This window comes from Drosophila sulfurigaster, chromosome 2R (assembly GCF_023558435.1).
Source record: "Drosophila sulfurigaster albostrigata strain 15112-1811.04 chromosome 2R, ASM2355843v2, whole genome shotgun sequence".
Taxonomy (NCBI): Eukaryota; Metazoa; Arthropoda; class Insecta; order Diptera; family Drosophilidae; genus Drosophila; species Drosophila sulfurigaster.
In genome coordinates this window covers 30,297,717-30,316,952 of record NC_084882.1, presented here as the reverse complement: position 1 = coordinate 30,316,952, position 19,236 = coordinate 30,297,717, and the positions used below count along the sequence as shown (strand labels likewise).

At 35.1% G+C, this 19,236-nt stretch overlaps 2 protein-coding genes across 2 annotated transcripts in view; one reads left to right on the top strand and one right to left on the bottom strand.

Annotated features, from left to right (window-relative positions):
* The window catches only part of LOC133838474 (cGMP-specific 3',5'-cyclic phosphodiesterase), a 60,210-nt gene that overhangs the window by 30,289 nt on the left and 10,685 nt on the right, over positions 1-19,236 (top strand). Inside the window, exon 3 of the mRNA XM_062269593.1 lies at positions 1,339-2,602. Within this exon, the coding sequence (XP_062125577.1) occupies positions 2,039-2,602 (564 nt within the window). The 5' untranslated portion in view covers positions 1,339-2,038. The remainder of the gene's footprint in view (positions 1-1,338; positions 2,603-19,236) is intronic.
* On the bottom strand, positions 11,203-12,766 carry LOC133839533 (integumentary mucin C.1-like). Its single transcript, XM_062271131.1, has 2 exons — positions 12,460-12,766; positions 11,203-11,566 (listed from the first exon to the last, which is right to left on the bottom strand). The coding sequence occupies exons 1-2, from the start codon at positions 12,744-12,746 to the stop codon at positions 11,251-11,253; spliced, it is 603 nt and encodes a 200-aa protein (XP_062127115.1). The 5' UTR covers positions 12,747-12,766; the 3' UTR covers positions 11,203-11,250.

Sequence of the window (19,236 nt, the reverse complement as noted above, 5' to 3'; positions counted from 1 at the left end):
TTCAAAACAACGTTGTTTATGACAAACGGAAAGAACAGCAACCAACAGCAGCAGTAGCAGGCAAAGTGGACTTTGTGGCAAGGGATGCAAATGCAAGTGAAGTGCGCTTTGGTCAAGGTACTGGACAGGTTCTTTGCTGGGCAAACAGAATGTGATAATGGAAACAACAACAACAACAGGAACAGCAGTCAGCAACAACAAGCAGAGCGTAAACATTACCTGCTGCATGGGCGAAGCCAATTTTCCTAACAAAAGGTGAAGCTGAAAATCAATGTGTATTGCTGCGGGGCAAATGAAGAAAGGCATAGGGAAATATAGGGAGTGGGAGAGAGCCATAAAGTAGCATTGTAGACTGTGATGATAGAATGGAGACTTTGTGGCATGAATGTTATTTAAAGTTAAAGTCAAGGTAATGTTGCTGCGATATCTCGAGTTCGAGCTGCGAGCTGCGAGTGCAGCGCACGTGGCAAATGCCGAAAGCATTTCTATGCAAATGCCAAAAGCCATTTTAATGCAAATGCGCATAAATGGCAACTCTTGCCCCCAAATGTTGCTGCCTCTACTGCTGCTGCTGCCTCGGCTTGCTTCCCCCATTTTCATTTAAATATTGTTTGTCTGCTCTTCTGAAATGTAGCCGCTCTTGAAACAAGTTTTGGGTGGCTTTTCTGGTTCTGCTTCTCGGTTCCCCTCTTTGTCCATTTGACGTCAGTGAAGCAGAAGCTCTTTCTTCCATCTCTTTTTCGCTCGCACTGCACCTTGTGATCATAAATTTTGTCTCTTGCTCCATTGAAGCATTTAAATATTTTTCCATTAGGTATTGGCCAGATTTTCGAGATATTTTCGCAAGAAAGAAACAAACAAATTTATTACACACAAATAAATTCTATTTTGCACATTTTCATTTCGTTTTTCTCTTGGCTTGTGCTTTTGAAATTCATTTAGCCAAAGATGGGATTGACATTTTATAAATGGCAAAACCAAAAGAAATGGCATCCAAATAATTGATATGCCACATGAATCTGGTTAAATTGCCATGCATGAGAATTTATTTTATTTAATAAACAAAATGCCAAAGCATTCGAAACAAATCTCGAAAGACGCAAAGTTATTGATATTTTGAGCAGAAAGCAGAAAAGTTGGTGGCGTAGGTTCATGTTTAAATCCGTTTTTGGCAGTAGCCACAAAACTTTTCTAATGCCAAACCATTAAAATTAAGTGGCGATATGTCTGCAATTCCATGTTGTGACTTAGCTCTTCCTCGCTCTCAATTTGTTCCATTCGAGTGCGAAAGTAATCCGCCATGAAATACTAACTTTTTTCTGGTCTCTTTCGTTTCAGCTTTCTGCCGGCGGCTTAAAGAAAAGTCAACGCACACAACTCAACTGAAAATCAAACAAAAATGAGCTGTTAAAGAGCCCGTCAAGGATTAGCTAGCAAGCTCTGACCCATTTTGTTCGAGGATATAGCATATTTAAAGCGAAGCAATCCAGCAACGGAGGACAAAAACGTGCGCAAGCGAAAATCTAAAAGCTAACATAACGCGCACAGTTAGCTGAAGATGCGTCACACCCACTTGCAGGGCAACCGCGTCTGAGTCTGAGTCAGAGTCACCAACAGCCTCATCAATTACCCCTTCCAGAGCGGGGGTTACCTGCACGTCGCTGCCCATTAGGAGCTAAGCCATCAAAGCGAAGCGTGGAACCGAGCAACAGGCGACGAGCAACAAGTCTGCCAAGTGGGCGTATACGTGACTTAATCAGCACACGCAGCGCGCTTTCACCAAAATCACACTAACAAGCCAATTGCTCAGTGAATGTGCGTGTGTGTGTGTGTGTGAGTGAGTGTATACAATGAATATTCGCAGGTACCAGTTGGTTGAGCAACGAATTCGAATCGGATATCAAGACCAAAGACAAATCAATTAAAGGCATCATGACAGATGTATCACAGCCAGCCGCTGGCGCCGGCGCCGGCGCCACCTGTGAGAGAACACGAAGCCCGCCAGAGGCGCCAGGCGAGTCTGCGAAACCACTAACCAATGGTGCCAAAAAAGGCGCCACTACCAATAGCAGTTGTAACACAAACAGCAACATCCATGGCAACAACAGCCACAGCGGCAACAGGAACAACAACACCAATAGCAACAGCAACGACAACGGCAACTTGCAACGTGCCGGCAATTGCAACCACAAGCAATCAAGCCAAATTGGAGCGTCACTTGCAGAGCAGCAACAACAATCAACACGCAGCCGCAGAAACGCCAACGTCGACGCAGACTTTGAGCAAGCCAAAAGTATCCACTGACAGCAACTCCAGCCCAACAGCAACGGCAGCTGCCAACGTCAGCGTCAGCAGCCCAAGCTCTTCAACGCCCGCCAAGTGCAGCAAGTCGTCTGCGGCAACACAACAAGATGTCGACGAGGTGGCACGCCTCTTCGAGGAGAAGCCCGAAGCCTTTGAGAAATGGCTAACGGAACGTGCACCGCCCGAGGCGCTGAGTCGCCTTCACGAGTTCATTGAAAGTCACAAGTCGCACAACAAACGGCCCTCAGTTACCTCGGATTTGTTTCAGCAATGGATGGCTTCGCCCATCGTGCAGCAGGTGAGTGTTTTATGAAAAGTATAGCATACTTTTCAGCGCATACAAAAGAATTCCATCTTAAATAGCTCATACTAAAATTTAAATGAAAATAATCATAGTCATTCAGTGCTGCAAATTCTCCCTTTAACATTTGCATATTGTATGGCACACGCTGCAGTGTGGGATTTCGTTTAATTTGCTGTGTTTACATTTGCTTTGGTTTGTTTTAAGATGTCGCCTCATCATGCTGTGCAGACTTTCACACACTCTCTCTCTCTCTCTCTCTGTCTCCGCCTCTGCGCCATTTTGATTGTTTGGTGAGCAAATAAACGGAATTGATATTTTCACAAATTTCATTTGCTTTTCTTCTTGATTTAGCCGGGAGGGCAAAAGTGCGGCTAATTGGAAAGACTTATACTTTCAGACAATATAGCTGCGACAAAATCACATTCATTGAGCAATTATGTGTAGCTCTTTGCATTACTCATACGCCTCTTTGGCAAAAAGCCAATCTACTTTGACTGCCTAAAAGTGTGCAAAGGCAAAAGTATTTTATCTGAAAATGTAGCAGTTATTTTGAAGCTTAAACGTGTTGTTGTTTTGCTTTTCATAAACAATAATAGGAGAGTAGCAAACTAATATGTTTCTGCAAAGCATTTAATTTTTGTTTATTGTCATACACGTAGGATTGAAAAGAATTAATTTCAATTCACATCAGTTTCACCTCTCCAATATTAATTTGTGAGAAAAGTTTGCTCTTTCTGTGCAAAATTTTGATAGGCGAATTTTAATTGCAAATTTCAGACAGCTTATACAGCTTTAATAGTCCCAAAAACGTGCCATCTTTTTCATTCAAATAGTTATTTGCGATTTCCTGTTATTGATATTAGTGACGCATGCAAATCTCCTTTCGAATTGTATTATTGTCTGTTTTAACAATCGTTTTGCAACAACAAAACACAAAAATTGTTCGTAGATATAATGATTCTCGCAAACATACGAGCAGAGCTTCTGACTATGACACAAAAGATTATTGTATGACAAAGACAAAAGTTCCAATAGACAATGCATGAAATCGAAATAATAGTATATTTCACAGAATATTCTAGTATGTCATTAGCAACACGTGAGAAGCTAAGCTATCATACGAAAGTTATCAGGTGATGAACAAAAGATTTTATAATGCAATAAGTGTTTTATAAATGCTCTTTAATGATCATGCTTAACCCTGCCTTTGGCGACGGTTTCTGTTTCTGCGGTTCTGCTGGGCTCTCTGCCTCTGCCTCTGTTGTCTCAATGCTGCCCTGCGTCTTGCAGCTTGCCTCCTTCTTTGAGCTTGTCTCCTCGCACGTTGACGTTGAAGACTACGCCTCCTTAATCTGCGCAGTCTGCGCCTCAATCTAGCAATAGTAGCAGCATCAGAACTGCTTGTGGAGTCTGAAGAACTGCTGCTGGATGTTGACGATGATGTCGTTGTTGTAGTGGCACTGGTGTCCGACGCTGCTGTAGATGTTGTGTCTGTTGCTGCTGCTGCAGCCTCAGTGGTCGTTGTTGTTGTGGTTGTCGTTGTGCAGGAAGGATCCGAGGCATTAGCAGCCTCGGCACACTCAGCTGCTGTGCAAGTTGTTGCGGCACAAGCTGCTTCGCTTCTCCTGATCAGGCACAGTGCCACAAGGGCACAACCAAGGATTACCGTTTGGATTCTCATATTGATATCAGTAGAAGATCTCCAATGATACTTTGTGAAAAACTTTGAAGCTTTTTATACCTATTTTCGATAGACCAATTTTATTTGCAAATAATAGTTTATTTACACAGCTTGACAAATGCAAAGATCGCCCTTGCATCTTTATTTTCGACTAGTTGTATACGATTTCATATTATTGACATTCGTCTATATAAACTGAAATCTTCAAATTGTTCTATATATTTGCACAATTGTTATACAACGTAGAATAAAATAATAAATACTATTGAACAAATAATTATCATAAATAAGCATGTCACGAGTAATACCGAACCTGCAAATATCAGTCAAATAGAAACAAAAATGAAACAGCTGGTACAAATCGACATCAAAAGCTGCAAGCAGCAAATCCCAGTAAGAATAAATTTGAATTCCCATTAAAGGCATTTATCAAATCGTCACCTCTGTGAAGTTTTGTTAACTGTGGTGGCAAGGGACTTCATATGCAAATTCTAAAGTGAACTTGAACAGAGTGAGGAATACAGAAACCTTGATTATAACGGAATAATTTTTTATTGACTGACAAAATTTATATTAGCTTTGCTCACAAATCTAATGCAGCGAAAAATTCGAATCGTAGAAAAATATAAAGTTATATAAAGTATATACATTTTGAATTAATAGTCTGACCGTTTGATTTCAAGAATATCTTGGCAACTATTCTATGTATTTACCTACTTGGGTTTGCTATTGTAGAGTAATAATAATAGCTAAAATTCGTATTTATTAATATACAATTTAACAGACGACTAAATTGTGGTGCTTCATATTAATTCCAAATTTTTTTTACAAATATGAAAATTATTAAGGAATATAAGTTATTGTACAATGCCAAGGCATTGAAAGCATGACAGTGAAAGCAAGCGCTTATCAATCACGGTAGTCACTTATTAATATTTTTAATGATTTACAAAACCATTTATAAGAGAATAAATAAGAATTTATATGTTTTAAAGTAACATTTTAATGTTTATTAATTCGAAATTAATTCAGGGAGCTACATTTTTAAGTGGTCTAATGAGAAAAGAGGGGATTCCATAGTAAAGACTTTACTTTGGCTTTATTACATGTTAGATTTTCATTCTGCTTATGTTAACCCTGTCTAAGACGACGAATTCTGTTCCTAAGGTTTCGGTTTTGTTGAGCTGTCTGCCTCTGTTGCCTCAATGCTGCCCTGCGTCTTGCAGCTTGCCTCCTTCTTTGAGCTTGTCTCCTCGCACGTTGACGTTGAAGACGACGCCTCCTTTGCCTGCGCAGTCTGCGCCTCAATCTAGCAATAGTAGCAGCATCAGAGCTAGATGTGGAGTCTGAAGAACTGCTACTGGATGTTGACGATGATGCCGTTGTTGAAGTGGCACTGGTGTCCGACGCTGCTGTAGATGTCGTGTCTGTTGCTGCTGCTGAAGCCTCAGTGGTCGTTGTTGTTGTGGTGGTTGTTGTGCAGGAAGGATCCGAAGCATTAGCAGCCTCGGCACACTCAGCTGCTGTGCAAGTTGTTGCGGCACAAGCGGCTTCACTTCTCCTGATCAGGCACATTGCCACGAGGGCACAACCAAGGATTACCGTTTGGATTCTCATATTGATATCAGTAGAAGATCTCCAATGATACTTTGTGAGAAAATTTTGCGCTTTAAATACCAAATTTCGATAAGCGACTTTTATTTGCCAATTATAGTTTATTTACGCAGCTTGAGAAAAGCCAAGAACCGCCCTTGCACCTTTATTTGAAACTAGTTTTGAGCAATTTCGTTTTATTGAATATCGTGTAGATGAGCTTTTCAAGTTAAGCTATTATATGTTTACCCAATTGTTTCAAAAAGCTAAACTCAAAATTTGTGATATAGAACAAAACATGTATTTTGTTAGCCGTGCTTAAAAGAGAATCATAGAATAACAAAGATTATACACTCATCTTTATTTGAGTAGAATAAATATGAAGAAGCGACAAACACTATAAGCAAAGAAACTGATTTGAATAACTTCTCAAAGACAATGAAACTGTTCAAATATAAATGGAGGTATCTTTTATTTGTTGTTTATACTGTGAATACATCACAACGAGAGAAGTTTTCTATTATTGTTAAAATTGCTGACCCAATTATAAACTGTTTTAAAATAAACAACTATAACAGAAAATACTCAATGAGCTCGTAAGAAGTTTTGTTTTGATTTTAATACACACTTTATTTTTGTTAACATACAAATTCCGATTTAAGTTTTACATTTGTTTTACATTTCTTACTTGTAAGAATGTACGTGAGATTTACCGACATATAGTATATAAGAATTTGTCAATAATATACTAATACTACTATATTTATTTTTGTTTATTGGTTGGAGATGCAAAAAGGTTTAAGTTGAGATTACATTTTTTTGGTAACCATAGAGGAATAACAACGAGATGGTTTATATTCAATTATTCTTTAATTGTTAGTATTTAGATGTAGCGAACCGATTCAATCACATGTGTAAATGAATAGATAGAGTCATCTTAGTAATACGAGATCAACACATTTGGATCATTCATCTAGCTGAGCTAAATGCACCTTCCCAAAACTAAAAGAGCTAACACGTGAAGAGTAAGACAAATAAAAAAGCGTAAGGTTTTATGTTAATGTTCTTTAATTGCTGCAAAGTATCTGGATATGGTATATTGACTGCAATGAAAGTATGCTAGATACTCGCATGCTAGCCAATTTACTTAAAGCTTGTATGATTCAGGGTGAGTTAGCTGGTCCGCCAGACAGCAGTGCTTAACCCTGTCGGAGTCGGCGGAGTCTATTCCTGAGGTTCCTGTTCTGGGCGACCACCTGCCTATTTTGCCTCCGTACTGTCCTGAGTCTTTGAGCTTGCAATCTTCTTTGGTTTATTCTTCTCATACGCAGGCGTTGAAGACGACGCCTCCTCCTTAGCCTACGGAGTCTGCGCCTCAATCTAGCAATAGTAGCAGCATTAGAACTTGTTGTGGAGTCTGAAGAACTACTGCTGGATGCCGATGATGCCGTCGTCGTAGTGGCACTGGAGTCCGATGCTGCTGTTGTTGTCTCTGCTGCTGCTGCTGCAGCCTCAGTGGTCGTTGTTGTTGTGGTGGTCGTAGTGCAGGAAGGATCCGATGCATTGTCAGTCTCGGCACATTCAGCCGCTGTGCAAACCGTTGCGGCACAAGCTGCTTCGCTTCTCCTGATCAGGCACATTGCCACGAGGGCACAACCAAGAATTAGTGTCTGGATTCTCATATTGATTCCAGTTGAACTGTTTCAATGATATTTGGTGATAAGCCTTGGCGCTTTATATACCAATTTTCGATGGCTCAATATTATTTGCAGATTTTAGCTTATTTGCACAGCCTGGCGAATACAAAAATTGGCTCTGCATCTTTATTTTCTACTAGTTATACTCGATTTTTACTTATTTATTGGTATTGATATTATATGTTTGCACAAATGTTCTCTAACAAATTTGGGGAATGGAACAAAGGTCTTATTTGATAGCTGTGCTTTTCATCTATCAATTAATGTTTATTGTAGAACATATGACTTGAAAGAATGCATTATGCTTGAAACAATAGCATATATTTTATTAACAATAAATGAAGAATATTGTTCTTATGACGTCTTTCTTTAAATTAAATAAATAAGAAGATACATATCAATCCCGAAAGAAAATATCTGAATTCAATTATTTTCCAAGGTTAATAAAATGGCAATAATATCAAAACAAGACCGGTATTATTTCTGCTCTGACATAATAGTATGCTTTCAGTGGAGAAACACATATTATTCTCATCAGTTATATAATATTTCGACTTAATAATAAAAGATTAACAGAAAACACATAAGAAATTATGCTTTGACTCTTTTTTATTAACAAAATTTAAGTCTTGGAGTCGCTTAGTTGTTACTCATCAAAATATTTTGATTATAACTAGTCATAAGCTGGAAATAACTTAAACTACGCTAAAGCTTTAAATAAATAATTTGTTTCGTTACGAATGTAATCAATTTTTATTAAACAATAGGATATTACAAGACAGAATGAAATATGCCATTACATTATTACACTCGAATGGCATTAAACTATGCTGTACTAAGTATTCTACTATAAATTATATACTATACTCTATTTATTATTGTGGCTACTAGAAATTGAGACTCCAGCTTTTGAAATATATTTGTACTTAATTTTTATTTTACTGTTACAAAAAAATTAATAATACAAATAGTATCTGCTTGCCATTTAGCTTCTGAGATCTAGGTACAGATTTACTCACTATACAAAAATGAAAGAAGAATGTTGTTGGAGTGATCGGAGCTATCAATTGTTATACCCGCTACCCATAGGGTAGAAGGGTATTATAACCTTTTGCCGGCAGGAAATGTATGTAACAGGTAGAAAGAGGCATCTCCGACCCTAGAAAGTATATATATATTCTTGATCAGCATCAATAGCCGAGAAGATCTAGCCATGTCCATCGTCCGTCTGTGTGTCTGTTCTTCTGTCCGTATGAAACACTGGATCTCAGAGACTATAAGAGTTTGTTTATAATTTTTTCGACAGCATTCCGCCCTCATTAACAAGCGATTGCCCGCAGATCAAGTTTGTTTAAAAATTTTGCGAGCGACCAAATCCGCCCCAGCAATTCAACAAATACGAATGGGCTAAAGCGTAATAACTAAAGCTAGTTGCTTTGCGGTGTATATTATGCAATAATGGTATATTTTGAAGTGGTGATTCTCGAAAATATACCATTTGGTATACTTTTAGTATTTTTGTATTTTGGTATATTTTGAAAAAATACCGCAATATTTTGCTTTTATTCAAAATGGGTAGCGGGTATCTGACAGTCGAGCACACTCGACTGTAACTTTCTTACTTGTTTCCTTAATTCGAGTGCAGGTCTGGTATCGAAAGATCGTGTAGAAGTGTACCCGAAAATTTTCATTGAAATATAAACAAATAAAAAACGGAATGTAAAATGTTCAATCATAGCATTTAATATTCTTAAACAATCGAAGTAGTCGTTTGTAAGTCAGGCATTGGTTTGTTTATTATCCAACGACAACGCGCCCCCTTTGGGCCCTGCCGTTGCGGAAACCCACGTTGACAACCCTGGTAACTCTCCTGTTGGTTCCTCTGTTGACTCCGTTGTTGACTCCGTTGCTAACAACACGATTAACTCTAATAACTCTTCTGACACCATTTGTCGAATTTCTGAGTTGCCTGCGGAGTACTCTGATGCGTCTCAACAAGCGACGATTCCTGCGCCTACATCTGGTCAAAGCAGAGGTGGAGGTGCTTGTGGAGTCCGAAGAGGAGGAGGAACTGGAGCTGGATGCCACGGTTGTTGTTGCTGAGTCAGAAGCTGCAGTGCTTGTTGCTGTGTCGGTAGCTGCAGTGGTTGTGGTTGTAGTCGTAGTCGTGGTGGTACAGGAAGGATCCGATGCATTGTCAGCCTCGGCACACTCATCTGCTGTGCAAGTTGTTGCGGCACAAGCGGCATCGCTGCTCCTGATCAGGCACACTGCCATAAGGGCACAACCAAGGATTACGGTTTGGATTCTCATGTTGAACTCAGTTGAACTGATGATACAATGATACTTTGGGACAGAAGTGTGCTCCTTTTATACCAATATTCGATGGGGCAAATTCGATATTCCCAATTTTGTTCTATTTAACCAGCTTGTATTAGGCAAACCCCAAAAGCATCCCGTAATTTTATTGATCCAGAAAGTGTTTGTGATTTTGCGGAATTTCCAAATACTTACAAATATATGGAATCCAATATGGAATCCAATTTTACGTATGGCATTAGTTCCAGGTGTGCAATTTTATGTTTGAACAATTGTTGCCATCAACTAAATTCAATATTATTGTTAATGAGAGCAAATATAACTTTTTAGTATCCCCTCCTGATTGGTTAATAATCTTGTCACACATACATTAAATACACATATCAATGTTTAATTGTTTGCCAAGTAATTTTTATTGTGTTTACCTCATTGATACAAAAGTTTTGGAGTATTCACAGAATATTAAATATGCGTGTGTACCCAATTAAACATCTGTCTATTATAAACAAAACATTCTAGTCGAGAGGGCTCGACTACGACTACGAAATACCCGTTGACTTCTATTGACAATCAAAACATATTTTTCCACATACCATAATCAAGATTTCTAAAACTTGGAAAGAATGAAGTAAATTAATATGTTTTTAAGTTATGAACTGTTGTGAAGAGAGCTAACAGGGTGTCCTATTTAAGTGGCGAGCAGTGTATGAAGTAAAGTTTACTAAGATACGCAACTTATATTCTATATTATTCACTAGGTCTGCCTATTCATACAAACTTAGAAATACTTGATTGCTACGAGTCGATTGCATTCAAAACTCTTTGTATACCTCTTTTTAATGAGAAGTGAAAGTAAAACAATAATAATTATTATTTTTTTTCTAAAAGTCTTAGAAAATGTAAAATTAGTTAATATGTAGAATTTTTTAAAAATTTGAATAGTAAAACAGTTCTTAAAACCATTTTTCACACTAAGCAAATAAAATATATTCCTTTTGTTTAAATTGAAAAATTTATGTTCTAGGTGAATTTTGGCATCGTTTCAGCTTATTAAAATGATTTTAAAATGTTTTTCTTCCGTGTGCCTACTTAAAGTTTTCCAAAATGAAAATGTTTGTAACCTATTTTGGAAGCTTGGTTGTGGTTTTTTTTTTTCGATTTTATGCAATATCCTCTCAAAAACAAATTAAATAAATTATATTAAATACATTTATTGAGACAATTATAATTAAAAAAGGTTTCAAAGCTCATTTTAAGAGTTTAAAAATTTTTAAATGTTTGTAAAACGTATTCAATTAATCAATTTTTTGAAATTAACCGTGATTTCGGAGTCTTCTGTTGATACGTCTCCGTTAATTGCGCAAAGCTTTTCTCAATCTCTGAGCAGCAAGCCTTCTGGCCGCCTGACGCTCTTTCCTCAATTTTTTCAGGCGGGCAAGGCGACGAAGCTGCTGCTTCAAACGAACCAAAGCACCATACTCGGCACTTGTTGAGGAGTCCACGGTGGTGCTGCTCGTTGTGGAAGTTGTTGTTGTTGTTGCCTCTGTGGTCGTTGTTGTTGTTGTGGTGGTGGTCGATGTACCAGAAGTACTGTCGATCAGGCAAAGAGCCAAGAGGACACAACCAAGGACTACGGTCTGGATACGCATGTTGATATCAGTTGAACTTCTACTTCAAAGATAATTAGTTTCTGCCAGACTCTGGCACTTTTTATACCCAAACTTTTTATTTGGTCAACTTTAGATATATCGTAAGATTCTGTTTACACAGCTTGTAAGAATCAGAAACTAAAGAAAGAAGTTTAGTTACGTCTTTTGCATTCAGTTACATTTACGTCAATCTACTGTTTTACTTTTTTTTGGTATTTGTTCAATTGCTTTCTATGAACGAAACAATAAAGCATTGAATAGTTTATACAGATCACATTGTCATGCTCAACAGCTGAAGACTTGTTCAAACTATGGGTTAGGCCTAAAACTAACGCACGCTTCGATTAGACAAGGGCAAATATTAAAAAAACAACCAACATGAAGGTACTTTTATTTATACGGCATTTGAGATATTTTTGTTAGCATTCCTAATTAAGGTAAATAATAAGCTTATCACGATGCGAGAATTAAAGAAAATAATAAACATTTAAAACAGACCTCGGTAAAGACATTTAGAAAATGATATAAAAAAGAAGCATATTTTAAAGCGCAAAAAAATCCGTATAACAGTTATTTATCTACGATTTATGGTTGATTATTTAACTTGAATCAAATTGGTATGTAATATATTCACAATAATAACTTTAACTGCAAATACTTTAAATTAAATGAATTGAAGTCTTTTATGAGAAATATATGGATATACATAAATATAAATTAGTATTTCATTAGAATTACTTTTATATTATTTATGCAATATATTTTAGGCACAGTGTATTATACAAAAGTCCTTTAAAGATATTTTTGTATGAATAATACTCAATTATACAATATTCTATCGCTTTTCACACTCCAAATAAATAGATTAAGCAATGCAAAATTACGTCTTTTATTGTGAACAAATAGAATTATTTTTTAGCCATATAGCCGAAATTGATAATTATTGGTCGCTTTCCAAATTTGCCCCATTTCTTCCATGATTTGTTTGTTGATGCTTTAGTTGTTGGTGTTTCTGTTGATGTTGTTGTTGGTGCTGTTGTAGTTGTTGTTGTGGCCGCTACACAGGAAATATGTGCTGCATTATCCGCCTCGGTGCACTCATCAGGGGTGCAAGTTGATGAGGCACAAGCGGCTTCACTGCTTCTGAACAAGCAGATTGCCAAGAGAACACACCCAAAGACGATAGCTTGAATTCTCATGTTTTAATCACTCCACGAAATTCTTCTGACAAATTCTGCCAAAATTTTACGTTTTTATACAAAATTTCTATTGAAATAATGTGCAAATTTTCGATTTATTTACACAGATTGTATTAGAAATAAGGTATAAAGTCCTTTTCAATTTTTGTTTGTGAAGTGAACAAGAAAATAAGGGTATTTCGATTCTGAGAGATTGCATGAATCTTATATCTTTAATCTACTGGAGACAGTTCATGAAATTTAAAAACAGCTAAATTTATTATGCAGCTTTTTAATTCATATTCATTGGTTAAATAACACTACAAACAGAAGCTATGTACAATAATTTACATTCAGAGTACTAACCAATGATAACAGGGTATTTCGTAGTCATGTACTCAGAATTAAATAGTTTGCTTTTAAACAGGTTTGCTGAATTTGTATTATTTGCAGTTGTTCTGTTTTATTGTCCAAAACAGATACTTTCAATTGAAGTCTTTTTACTGGAAACATAATGAAGCTTTTCTATTTACATTAAATTATTTAGTCGCTACATAATCGAAATTATTTAACTTTGCTCCAATTCTTTTATTATTTCTTTTTCTTTGGTGGTATATTGTATTTTATATGCACTATTTAAAGGGTAGCTGTACTTTTTTACTCTTTTGGAGCAAAGATAAAAATAAGAAGAACGATATGTGTTATGTCGTTCTACTCTTTTTGTATCAAACTATAGATTTATTTAAACAGATTGCGTTATTTAGACAGCGAATGTGTGAATAAATTTGATGAAATTTCGAGAAGCAGAAATTTAACAGGTTGTTGAGGTTGTAGCACATTAATGTTATTCAGAGTTTTCATTTTCATTTGTTGTCGAATAATTTTGGTAAAAACATTTTTATATCCGCTATTGGTTTATTATATGCCTATAAGAAATGTATGTAACCGACAGAACGAGGCATTTCCTACCTCTTATTAAATATGTTATATGTATATTCTTGTCCGTTTGACGGTGTATATGGTTGCCGTCCGTATGATAACTTAGATCTCAGAGGATATAAAAGATAGAACTGCAATTGTTGGCTAGCATTTGGAATGGTTGCACACGTATCAAGTTTGTTTTAGCTTCTTACTATGCGCATATTTTCCCTTTCAAAACATATAAAAAAACAACGTTAATATACAGTCTCTATGATTTCCAAATAAATAATTTTATAAATTAACTTGTTATATTTATAAATATCAAATATTAGGGGTAAAAATATGATATACAAAATACAAATTTTAATTAAGATTTGATAAACATCATTTTATTTTTATTTTAAGTTGAGAAAACAAAATTTCAAAAAAAATTTAAATAAGATTTCTTTGACATTGTTTAATTTTATTTTGTGTTAAAAGACAAATATTTAAAAAATCCAATTAATTTATAATTTTAGTCGAGGTGAAATGCTCAATGCCCATATTCAGAATTATTTTTTAGCAATGAATCCAAAATTAATAAGGATAGGTCCTTTTCCAAACTTGAACCACTTCCTCCATCCTTGTGGCTTAGGTGGTGCAGCCTCAGTGGTCGATATAACTGCCTCAGTGGTGGTTGTTGTTGCCTCAGTGGTCGTTGATGATGATGATTGTGCATTGCTGCCTCTGATCAAGCATAATGCGAACAGGACACAAACAAGGATTACGGTTTGAATTCTCATATTGAAATCGGTTGAACTTCTCTACTGACAGACACTGGAAAAAGTCAGCTCTTTTTATACCAAACTTTCATTGCGATATTGCGCAAAAATTTAGATTTATTTACACAGATTGTATTCTATTATTTTTATTTCGCATTATAATTTAGCGAATGTGTGTATAACTGTGTTAATGAAGCCGTCTAGACTCTTATAAAGATAAATATTCCATAACATGGTACTGTATAAATTTTGAAAATAATGGAATATATTTTAAGTCGCGATCAAATTAAAATTATAGACGTTTTTTTTAATTTATTTTGTATGGCTCAAAATGCTGCTGCAAAAGGGCTAAGATGATTTGGTTGACAATCTGGCATGTTTTGTTCATTATGGTATATTTTTAACAGTATATTAATATAGCTTTTGGTATATTTTTATTTTTCGCTATACTTATCTAGTATATTTTAAGAATAATACCGCATTGTTTTGCTTTATTAGAAATGGGTAGGAAATATCCGAGAGTTAAGCACACTCGACTTTAGCTTTCTTGCTTTTTATATGCCATTAAATTAGACATATATATAAAAAATAAAATAAAATTTTAATTTTATTCAAGGTGAAATTGCCCCATGTTTGTATCCAGAATTATTTTTTCGCAATGTATCCAAAATTAATAACGATTGGTCGTTTTCCATACTTGTGCCACTTCCTCCATCCATGTGGCTTAAATGGTCCCGCCTCAGTGGTCGCACTATCTGCCTCAGTGGTGGTTGTTGCTACCTCAGTGGTCGTTGTTGTCGATGTTTGTGCATTGCTGCTTCTGATCAAACAGAATGCAAACAGGACACAAACAAGGATAACAGCTTGAATTCTCATATTGAAATCGGTTGAACTTCTCGACTGACTAACACTGGAAGTTGTCTCCTCTATTTATACCAAACTTTCATTGGGATATTGCGCAAAAATGTCGATTTATTTACACAGATTGTATTCTATTATTTTTATTGGGCATTATAGATTAAGCGAATGTGTCTATAAGTGACACACACGACTGAAACTTTCTTGTTCGTTTATATTTACATTAAATTATTTGTTTGCAATTTTTTCGAAAATAATTGATGTTTGCTTCAAATAATATTTAAATTTATTTTATCGCTCTTTTGGTGCAATGACGAAAATATGATAAAGAGAACAAAAAGATTGAAAAGGTTTGATCTGCATCGAATAATTTTTATTTGACGTTAAAAAACAAAAATGTGAAAAATATAATTAAATTATAATTTTGGTCAAGTTTAAATTCTCCAAAATTATTTTTTAGCTAAGTATCCAAAATTAATAACGATTGGTCCTTTTCCAAACTTGTGCCACTTCCTCCATCCTTGAGGCTTAAATGGTCCCGCCTCAGTGGTGGCTATATCTGCCTCAGTGGTGGTTGTTGCTGCCTCAGTCGTTGTTGATGTTGATGAGGTTCCATTGCTGCCTCTGATCAAGCATAATGCGAACAGGACACAAACAAGGATTACGGCTTGAATTCTCATATTGAAATCGGTTTAACTTCTCGACTGACTGATACAGGAAATGTCAGCTCTTTTTATACCAAATTTTCATTGGGATATTGCGCAATAATGTAGATTTATTTACACAGATTGAATTCTATTATTTTTATTTCGCATTATAATTTAGCGAATGTGTGTATGTTAATGAAGCCGTCTAGACTCTTATAAAGATAAATATTCCATAACATGGTACAGTATACATTTTTGAAAAGCTAGAATACTATATATTTTAAATCTCGCTATCAAATTAAAATTATAGAAGTTTTTTAAAAATTTAATTTAAAATGGCTAAAAAGGGCTGATGATTTGGTTGACAATCTGGCATGTTTTGTTCATTATGGTATATTTTTAACAGTATATTAATATAGCTTTCGGTATATCTTTATTTAGTACATTTTAAGAATAATACCGCATTGTTTTGCTTTATTAGAAATGGGTAGCAAATATCCGAGAGTTAAGCACACTCGACTGTAGCTTTCTTGCTCGTTTTTATTTACATTAAATTATTTGGTCGCAATATTATAGAAAATTATTATAATATTCAAAAATATTACATTTTAGAGATATTTGAACTTTTTATCTCCTTTGGTGCAATAAAAAAAAATATGTTATACAAAACAGAATGATTGAAATTTAATTTGTATATGCCTTTAAAAGACATAAATATAAAAAATAAAATTAAATTTTAATTTTGGTCAAGTTGAAATTGTCCCATGTTTGTATCCAGAATTATTTTTTAGCAATGTATCCAAAATTAATAACGATTGGTCGTTTTCCAAACTTGTGCCACTTCCTCCATCCATGTGGCTTAAATGGTCCTGCCTCAGTGGTCGCACTTACTGCCTCAGTGGTGGTTGTTGGTGCCGCAGTGGTCGTTGTTGTCGTTGTTGTCGTTGTTTGGGCATTGCTGCTTCTGATCAGACAGAATGCAATCAGGACACAAACAAGGAATACGGCTTGAATTCTCATATTGAAATCGGTTGAACTTCTCGACTGACTTACACTGGAAGGTGTCTCCTCTATTTATACCAAACTTTCATTGGGATATTGCACAAAAATGTCGATTTATTGATTGTATTCAATTATTTTTATTCGGCATTTTAGATTAAGCGAATGTGTGTATAAGTGATAGTCGAACACACACACTACTGAAGCTTTCTTGCTCGTTTCTATTTACATTAAATTATTTGTTCGCAATTTTATCAAAAATTATTGATGTTTGCTCCAATTTTTTTTATCATTTATTTTCGTTGGTCTTTTATAATATTCATAAACATTATTTAGGGGTATTTGCATTTTTTCGCTACTTTGGTGCAATGACAAAAATATGATAAGGAAATCAAAAAGATTGAAAAGATTTGGTCTGAATCAAATAATTTTATTTGACGTTAAAAAACAAAAATGTGAAAAATAAAATTAAATTATAATTTTGGTCAAGTTTAAATTCTCCAAAATTATTTTTTAGCTATGTATCCAAAATTAATAAGGATTGGTCCTTTTCCAAACTTGAACCACTTCCTCCATCCTCTTGGCTTAAGTGGTGCAGCCTCAGTGGGTGCTATAACTGCTTCAGTAGTGGTTGTTGCTGCCTCAGTGGTCGAAAATGGTTGCGTTGTGTGTCCATTGCTGCCTCTGATCAAGCATAATGCGAAGAGGACACAAACAAGGATTACGGCTTGAATTCTCATATTGAAATCGGTTGAACTTCTCGACTGACAGACACAGAAAAAGTCAGCTCTTTTTATACCAAATTTTCATTGGGATAATGCGTAAAAATGTAAATTTATTTACACAGATTGTAATAATTGTATTCTGTTATTTGTATTGTGTATCATAGTTTAAGCGAATGTGAGTTTCATTTAATCGCCTAGACTCTTATGAAGACAAATATTCCATAACATGGTATTGCATAGATTTTGCAAGGTCACAATTTTGCATGGTTTCGGCTAGAATTTATTTATAGCTGAGATCAAATAACAATTATATAAGCTGTTTTTTAAATCATTTTCAAAAACAATCTGGTATATTTTGTCCATTTTGGTATATTTTGAAAATAATTTCAATATACCAAATATAACTTATTACTTTTAATTTTTCGATCTGGTAATTTGGTATATTTAAAATATAATACCGCATTGTTTTGCTTTGAGCAGGAATCTGATAGTCGAACACACAACTGTAGCTTTCTTGCTCATTTGCTTCAATTTTTTTTATCATTTATTTTCGGTGGTCTTTTATAATATTCATAAATGTAATTTAGGGGTTTATGCAGTTTTTCGCTACTTTTTGAAACGACAAAATATGATAAAGAAAACAAGAAAGATAAAAAGGTTTGGTCTGCATCGATTAATTTTATTTGACGTTAGAAGACAAAAATTAGAAAAATAAAATTAAATTATAATTTTGATCAAATTGAAATTATCCATGTTTGTATCCATAATTATTTTTAGCTAAGTATCCAAAATTAATAACTATTGGTTGTTTTCCAAATTTGCGCCACTTTGGTAGCGGTGGTGGTGGCACAAATGGTGTTGCTTCAGTGGTCGTTATAGATCCTGCAGCAGCAGTGGTTGTTTCTTCCTCAGTTGATATGCTGATGATTCAGGTGTTGTTGATTGTGCATTGCTGCTTCTGATCAGGCAGAATGCCAATAAGACACAACCCAGGATTACGGCTTCAATTCTCATGTTGAAATTCGTCTAACTTCTTGACTGGCAGATAGTAAGTCTGCTCTTTTTATGCTAAACTTTCATTGTGATAATATGCAAAACTTAAAGTTTATTTATACAGATTGTGTTAATTAGACAGCTTAAAATTCTAATTCATATTTTTCCTATTTTTTTGGGTATTATAGTTTTTAGCGAATATAAGTAACAGGTCGAGGAAACTGTTTCTGAAAAGTAAAAGAATGAATATTGCATTCCATAATAAATGCTTACATTTTATATTTTCGTTGAGTCTGCAAAGAAAATAACTTTACACTGAGCTTGTATCACATCTATTTCACTTAGATTTTTCATCATAGTGTATTTTTTAGTCGAACACTTTCAACCAGTGCATTTTAATTTATTAGTTTAAGGTTTACGTAAATTCATTTTATTTACATTTATCGTTCCACTCTTTTTGCTAAGCATATGTTTCACTTAATGCGCGATTTTTCCGCGAACGAAAACCCATTTATTTTGGAGTACATTGATTTATTTGTTAAGCGTGTATCTGAATTTAATAACAATAAGAATTGTCTTTTCCTCATTTGCTTCCCTTCTCGCCTGT